This window comes from Microtus pennsylvanicus, chromosome 19 (assembly GCF_037038515.1).
Source record: "Microtus pennsylvanicus isolate mMicPen1 chromosome 19, mMicPen1.hap1, whole genome shotgun sequence".
In the NCBI taxonomy this organism is placed as follows: Eukaryota; Metazoa; Chordata; class Mammalia; order Rodentia; family Cricetidae; genus Microtus; species Microtus pennsylvanicus.
In genome coordinates, this window is record NC_134597.1 from 33,060,167 (window position 1) to 33,068,232 (window position 8,066).

Sequence of the window (8,066 nt, forward strand, 5' to 3'; positions counted from 1 at the left end):
ACACACACACACACACACAATGTCAGCCTGGCTGCCACACGGTGGCAGAGAACTGAAAGTTGTCCTCTAACCTGCAGTGCACGCCCTGGTACATGTGTGCCCACACATAACAACAATACACACATACTGATGTGCTAAATTTTTTTTTACTTCACTTTCACTTTTTTGTCTGCTTGCCACCCAAAAGCCAATATTTGGAGGCTTGGTGGGAAGAAGTCAAGTTTATTCAGGGTCTCACAATGAGCTCTGATTGGATTTAAAACCTAGGACAGGCTTCCTGTTACATACAAGGGCAAAGAGTCCCATATGGTGGCACAGAAGGCAAGTTATTAGTCATATGTGGTGCTGCCAGGTCACTAAATTCAGGTCTGTCCTTGATAAGTATCCATTCCTGTACTCTTGAATATGGAACACTATAGCGATTCTCCAAAGTGTGAGCTTGGCAGGCTAATGTTATAACTGCATGTTCTGCAAACAAACCCAGACTGCAGCATATCGGGGAGGACCTTCTTGGAAATTATTCTCAGTGTCACAAAACAAGCCCACTGGAACCCTGCAAGGCAATGCCTCTTTGTAAAAAGAGTGTGCCAAAACCTAAATTAGCCTTGCAAGCACAGTAGGGCAGGAAGCTCACTTGTTCTTCTAACACAGGTGATGGATGACCTTGTCTCATCCTATTGGTGAGAGAGCAACCTCACAGTGTGCCATGGTTGGATAATTCCTAATAGTGGCAAAGTGGGGAGGGAAGGGGTCAGTAGCTGTCATCAAGTTCCCTGAATGAAAGGCCTTTGTGTAAACCAGAGGTTTTCTAGATGATTAAAAGATTTAAATTAAGATTTACAAGGTGAAGATTTTTGGCATATTGGCACTTTGTGTGCTAGCCACCTTCTATAGAATAAAACCGTTTCTCACAACCTCAACAATTTGGGGGTGTAAGGGTGAGTCCTAGAAGGTTGGAGTCTGTCCAAGTTCGGACAGAGGCAATATTGAGAGATAAAAGCTGGCTGAGGCAGGTGGATTATTTTGTTACTAGCAAGTGGAGCCTTTGTTTCTTGAAGGAACTCTTAAAGTGAAAGAAAAATGAAAGCTGTTTGGAAAGATGTCAGCAGGCTATCCTGTAGACCTAGTAACTCAGAACAGGAATGCAGTCTTGTTTTAAGGGAACGAGGTCGAATATTCATGTTTCGACTGCGCGCATCTGCACAGAGATCGAAGTGTGCTTAATATTTGTGCTACAGCTTCCTCTGCGATTCCATTATTACAATTGAGGTCAGTTCTCAGGTTTGTTACCATCCTGGTGGTCGCTGGTCTTAAATGGACTGCCCTCATGTTTTCGTTTTTCTGCTTGCTTATTGCAAGACTAACAACGGGAGGCAAAACTGAATCCTGTGCTGGCTAAGGATCAAGTTGTTTAGGAACCTTCACCTCTATTCCTGGCCTTACTTATTCCGAGATTTCAGGGTTAGGTTCCTCAGGTGATCCTGATACCACCCGCCACCGGTCCACGTAGTGTGATTGAACACCCTGGCTGCCAGCTAGTCATCAGATTTCAGAACAATCCTGAAACAACACTGGCATGGTTCAGAAAGACTTAGACCGTTAACACGGGGCCCATAGTGGCAGGAACACGCATGAAGGCACCGCCCACATGAGTCAAAGCAGGGAGCAGCAGCAAGGTCAGCCAGGAGCACTTGCCAGGCTGTGTCACGAGGACAGCCCGAGCTCCTTCCGAAGGACTGCCGATCCGCCCGGTAGCCCGGAACCTCCAAAATCCACCAAGTAGGAGCTAAGTACGCCTAAGCATGTCCCTTGTGGCCCACCATTGGCCCAGGTAGACGCCGTGACGTCACAGGGCGGGACTTGGGAAGTGACGCTTCAGGGGTGGGAGAGCTGCAGTTAGCTCTCCGTTCGCCACTGCTATGTCTGCGCTGACGCGGCTGGTACCTTTCGGCCGCGTCGGAGGCCGCCTGCTCCGGGGCTGCCGAGCGCGGGCGGCTGGAGATGGTGGAGTCCGTCAGTGAGTGTCGGGTGGGGGTGAGGGCTCGGCTGGCTCGAACTTCGCCAGCGTGGGTGTCCGGACGCCGTCACCTTGAGGCAGGCTGCCGGGCGGGTCGGTGCGCGCTCCGCTGCCCCCGAGGAATGCCGGATCTTGTAGTCCGCCGGACCGAGACTGGCTTTAGAGAGATCGGTGGGGTGGAGGCGATGGGATGGCACGGGAATGCCAGAGAAATGCGTGAACTAGGACCTGAATGATAAGCCACGCACAGTCCCCTGACTGAGACTTTCCACGCAGCAGGGGAGTGGAGGTCAGGAGCGCAGGGAGACGGGTGGAGATGGGCACCGAGACAAGTGAGGACTGGACGCGGAGTGCCTCGGAGGACTGAGGTTTTCCCTAACAGTCCTGGGCAGTCACGGGAGACCTTAAGGCAGGAAGGTAGTAAGTTCGTTATTTTTCCCAGTAGGCACATGTTTACGTTGAAAATCTGGCACTTTATTTGAGACGATCTCACTAGTTTGCATCGATTGGCCTAGAACTCGTTATTTAGACCGGGGTTACCTCGAACAGTAAAATTATGCCTGCTTTTTGCCTCCCGAGTGCTGGGATTAAAGGCGTGCACCCTGACGCCGGGCTTTAAACTTGGCACTTTAAATCCCGTATTGTATGCTGTTTCATGCCCATTCTGTTTTCTCTCCACCGGAGATTTGTAAAACTCATAGCGTCTTGTTTTGTTGTATTAGACTCTTTTTTTTTTAACCTTTTTCCTTTTTTTTTTGACCCAGATCTTGTATCCCGGCAGGATTAATCCGTCGAGAGTTCTTTTGAGGTCTTAATTCTCTTATTCTCTTGAGGATGCCTCCAATCCAAGCTCACTCTAAATCCTTAGCTTGGATTTCCCTTACCTCCAATTAGGGAAATGCTCTACTACAGGAATAGGTCTCCAGCGCTCGCCTTGGTTTTTTGGCGACACAGGTCCAACTCAGATAGAATTTGGGGTGCAGACACATCAGAGGTTTGGTCTCTGGTGACAAGTTTTAATTTCTTTCCCGTTGGTTTATTAATATTTCACCCATTTATTATGGGGCCACGGCTTGATTCAGAGGTCTAATGATTAGACTAATTATCTCTTGGGTGGGAGTCTGAGTCTCCTAGTTAGTTGTCTGCATGGACTCCCTGTGAATGTCAACTTCAGTAATTGCTTCCCAGGCAATTGTGCTTGGTTCGTAATGCTCGAAAATGGACTTTTTATTTATTTCATTTAGCATCCTATTTTTAAAAGATTTATTTAATATGAGTGCTCTATCTGCGGGTTTGCCTTTTACCAGATCCCATTATAGGTGGTTGTGAGCCACCATGTGGTTGCTGGGAATAGAACTCAAACCTCTAGAAGACCAGCCAGTACTCTTAACTGCTGAGTCGTCTCTCCAGCCCCCTGTATTGTTTTTTTTTTTTCCACTGGGGACTGAACCTATGTTAGGCAAGCACTGTACCATAGAGTTGCACCCCCAGCGCATGAGTTACATCTTAGTTTGGTCCATAAAATGAAAGACAAAAACTTAAAAAAAAAAATAACTAATGTATTTGCTTGTAGGCAACGTTCTTGGGCTTTGTCGTCAAAATCCATGTGTTGCCCAGTCTGGGAAACAGCAAATCACAGCATCCGCATAAAGTTACAAAAGTTCCGTAGCAGATAACGGTCCTACATGTGGTACCTGCACATGGCAAATACTCAGTAATACCTGCCAGCAGTCTTTTAGAATGAGAGAGAATAATAAAAATCAGCCCCAACTTGTCAACAGCCATCAGGGCTGAAGAGTTCACTTCAGAGCTGAAGAGCAGGAGCTGTAGGACCTGAGCCTGGATGCCAGCACTCAGAGGAGAAGCCAGGAGTTGCCTTCTGCACATATAACCCCAGTTCTGTAAGGGGCAGAGTCGAGAGGGTCCCTGGGCAGGCCTTGCTAGCTGCTGTCCTAGCCCCAGGTTCAGAGGACGGTGAGGAGCCATGGGAATATCACACATGAACCTCCCAGAAATTTTAGTGCATTTTTGCTATGCTGGACTGAAGTTGTATTTTATATAGGCACACTGTAAATTTTTATATCTGATTGTGCATTAGCATATGGGTTGCGCTGAACAGGACATAGAAATAGCTTTATTAAGTATAAATTACATCATTTAAGTTAGAACCAACCTATACTGATCAGAGTCCTAATTAAATAAGGATAGCCCTAGCCTGGTGGTGGCGCACGTCTTTAATCCTAGCACTTGGGAGGCAGAGGCAGGCGGATCTCTGAAAACTCTGAGTTCTACGACAGCCTGGTCTGCAGAGCAAGTGCCAGGACAGCCAGGACTACACAAAAAGAAACAAAACAAAAGTGCTGCCCTTATGGATTGTGTGCCACGGTTTGCCAGCGAGTGCCTAAATGAGTCCCCCACACCCAGTTGGTTTTATTCAGTTTTACCGTTGCAGCCTTTTGGCTTTGTTCAGAGTTATTAGAGTTCGTGTAGCCCAGGATGACCTTAAACTTCCTACGAAGATAGTGTCGAACTGAGCTTCCAGCCTCAACTGTCCAAGTGCAGGGTTTCAGGCCTGTGCTATGGTGCTTGGCTTCTATGTGATAGTCCTTGGATAAAGACTAGGGCCCAGGATGCACGCTGTCTCTGAAGTATATCACTAAACTGAACAAAAGTCATTTTCATTTTCTTTTGGGGACAGGTTACTTCAGGTTCCCAGTCCTTTAAACAACGTTGGGGGCAGCACCCTATAGTCATCACTGTTCCAGTGTATTATGGGGACTATTCGCTAAATGAAACCATACCGTGGCCTCTTGTCAGTTCAACCAGTTTTCCTGTCTCCATGTTTAAAGCAAGCCAAATGAAAAACCAGTCTGTATTTTGGGGTAGATGAGATGTGCCAGCTTCGGTTTTAAAGATGCAGGTGAAGGCTGAGATGACCTTCTGCTTTGGAAACTCAGTAAGAAGCCGTTTTCTGTATTGTCTCTTCTAGTGCTGGCGGTGGGGTGCATATTCCGCCCAAGTACAGGGAATTTCCCCAGCTTACCCAGAAACAGGTGATCTATGGTGAGTTCTTAAGCTCACTCATGTGGTTCTGGATTCTCTGGCGCTTTTGGCATGACTCGGACGCTGTGCTGGTAAGTGTGGGAGAACGGTTCTAGTCCTGAGTTGAGAGCAGGGGAGGGAGGCGGCGTGGCTAGCTTGTGTGTACCCCTGAACACTGTATTGCCGTGTCACCTAGTGATGTCTGGTTTCCATTAGGTTGCCAGGTGGGGAGGGGACTAGAAGTCATTCTTTTATGATTGGTGAGTTAACATTTATCTTCATTTGTAGGTTAAATTTCACATTTAACTTTTCTGTTTGAGCCAGGTTTTTCTATTAAATTTTTTTCATTTATTTTACATACCAACCAGTTTCCCTTCCCTCTTTTTCTATTCCCTCCACCCCCCTCCTGTCTACCTCCAACCCACTCACTCCCTTCCGAGAGGGGCAGGCTAACCATGGGAGTCAATAAAGCGAAGCATATCAGACTGAGACAGGACCAAGCTCCTCTCTCTGTATCAAGGCTGGGCGAGGCATCTCAACATGGGGAATAGGTTCCTAAAAGCCTGCTCAGGCATTGGGACAGGTCTGATCCCATTGCTAGGGGCCCGACAAACAGACTAAGCTCTGCAGCTGTTACCCATGTGCAGAGGGCCGAGTTCGGTCCTGTGTAGGCTCCCTAGCTGTTGGTCTAGAGTCCGTGAGCTCTAGTGAGCTCGGCTCAGCTATCTCTTTGGGTATCCCCATCATGGTCTTCACCTTTTTGCTTATATTATTGTTCCTCCCTTTCTTCACTTGGACTCTGGAGCTTGACCCAGTGCTCCATTGTGGATCTCTGCATGTGCTTCCATCAGTTACTGGATAAAGGCTCTATGATGACAATTAGGTTAGTCACCAATCTGTTTACAGGGGAAGACTGGTTCAGGTACCCTCTCCACTATTGCTAGGAGTCTTAGCTGGGGTCATCCTTGTAGATTCCTGGGAGTTTCCCTGGCACCAGGTTTCTCCCTAACCCCCAAATAGCCCCCTCTATCAAGATATCCCTTTCCCTGGGTGGTGGTGGTGCACCTTTAATCCCAGCACTTAGGAGGCAGGCAGAGGTCTATAGGTAGTAGAAGTAGAGGCTGACGTCAGATTGGTCTCCAGGTCAGGACTGGAGAGACTGCGTCCGCTTGAGGCTCCCAAATCTCACAGTAGGAGTAAAGGATGTAAAACATTTTGTTTTGCCAGGACTATGAGCTATTGCTGAGACAAGGAGTATATATGAGACCTGTGGCCTCCACTCCTTCCCACTCTTCATCATGAACATACTCAATGGCTTACACTGCCACCTCTAAAAACTTCAAGCCACTGTGTGTAATGAGTAGATTGAAGCAGGCTGCGCCACTGAATGGTTAAGGGAGAGTCAGGGCTCATATATCACAGGTGCTGGCTATAGTCATTAGTGCACGCTATTCTTTCAAGATAAGCTGCAATTATTAGTACAGACTCTTGACTTTGTTTTCTTTTGACTGGTTGTCACCAGGGCCACTTTTCATATCCAGATCCTTCACAATGGACAGATGAAGAATTGGGGATCCTTCCTGATGACGAGGACTGAAGGTATAAACTTAACTCTGTACAAGTAGGTATGCCTGAAAGTCCTGTTTTTAAATTCTGACTTGTTTTGCACTCTTAGTGGCCTTAAACAAGCTTATCCTAAAAGCCACTGGTCTTATCTAATGTCTGCCTAACCATTCTCACATCGCTAGCCTGCATCCCCATATTATCTTTTAGTCATCATATATTAAAAACAAAAAATGTAGTCTTAAAGTTAGGTTACAGTTTTTGGCTTCTATCCACCCCTTGAGTAAAGATGAATTCTGTATGGTCAGGGCCCTGGGTTCCGTTGCCAGCATTAAACAAAGAAAACCCAGGTTTGCTAGTCTGTTCCTGGTAATCCCAGCACTTGGAAGGTGGAGGCAAGAGGATAGGAATCAGACAACACTACAGAGTGAGTCGGGACCAGCAAACAAACTGCCAGGCAGTGGTAGTGCACGCCTTGAATCCCAGCACTTAGGAGGCAGAGGCAGGCAACTCTGTGAGTTCAAGGCCAGCCTTGTGTTCCAGGATAGGCTCCAAAACTACACAAAGAAACCTTGTTTTGAAAAACCAAAACAAAGAACATCAATAACAAAAACAAAACAAAGCCAAAAGAAACCAGTTCTGTTCTATTTCCTGGAATATAGTGGTTAGAGTTTATGGCATGTAGCTGTATAAGTATGCCCTGCTTTTACTGTTCAAGTGGGAAGATGGAATTAACACCTTAACGACTAGACTAGAAAGGGTAATTTTGCTTTCTTTCTTGAAAGGCTGTTCAGTCAGGGCTAAAAAGAAATGCTTGAATGATTGGACAAATAAGATTATGAATTTGGATTAGTAAATGTAATAGTTCTTAAAACTTACCTACTTTTCTTTCCCTACAGGAGCAAGGTGAGAAGTTTCAAGAAATTACAGCCTTCATATTTAAAGTTGTAAATTAAAGTGGTTTGCCAAGAATGAGGAACCGAGTTATGTTTCTGGTGACAGCTATCCTTTATTCTATTCTCTGACTGCTTGCTGGGCTAAGTGGTTTGTGCCCTTTCAGCCAATCCTCTTGAGTCGTCTGTGATGTAGGTGTCCTTTCTTTGGGGCTATTAAGGAACAAGGAGATAGTTTTTTGCTTAGCATCACACACTGGTGAGTGGTTACCTTATGTCTGACCCCAGTTTATGCATAACTTAGGTACCACGCCTCCTCCTCAGCTCATGCCTTAGTTGCATGTGTGGACAGGTGATATGACCTAAAGCTGCTGCAGCTTGATTGTTGCCCCAGAGGTTAGGCATCAGCAGAGTCCACAGTTTCCGTATCTCCTGCAGGACTCAAGCCATGCCTGACTAGGAATTTCTTAGGACTGGGGGTAAGGATTTTTTATCTTTCCCAAAATGTTGTTCCAGGGTATTCCACCTTCTGTGGCCTAACAACAGTTATA

The 8,066-nt window shown here is 46.5% G+C and overlaps 1 protein-coding gene across 3 annotated transcripts; it reads left to right on the forward strand.

Moving 5' to 3' along the window:
* The first annotated feature begins 1,856 nt into the window (after positions 1-1,856).
* Ndufb2 (NADH:ubiquinone oxidoreductase subunit B2) lies at positions 1,857-7,597 on the forward strand. 3 transcript variants are annotated; one of them, XM_075953746.1, is made up of 4 exons: positions 1,857-2,017; positions 5,007-5,151; positions 6,582-6,684; positions 7,522-7,597. In XM_075953746.1, the coding sequence occupies exons 1-3, from the start codon at positions 1,920-1,922 to the stop codon at positions 6,654-6,656; spliced, it is 318 nt and encodes a 105-aa protein (XP_075809861.1). In that variant the 5' UTR covers positions 1,857-1,919; the 3' UTR covers positions 6,657-6,684; positions 7,522-7,597. The 3 variants fall into 3 exon arrangements, with proteins under 3 accessions (XP_075809861.1, XP_075809860.1, XP_075809859.1); XM_075953745.1 differs by having other exon boundaries at positions 6,582-6,680; XM_075953744.1 differs by having other exon boundaries at positions 6,582-6,658.
* The last annotated feature ends 469 nt before the right edge of the window (positions 7,598-8,066 follow it).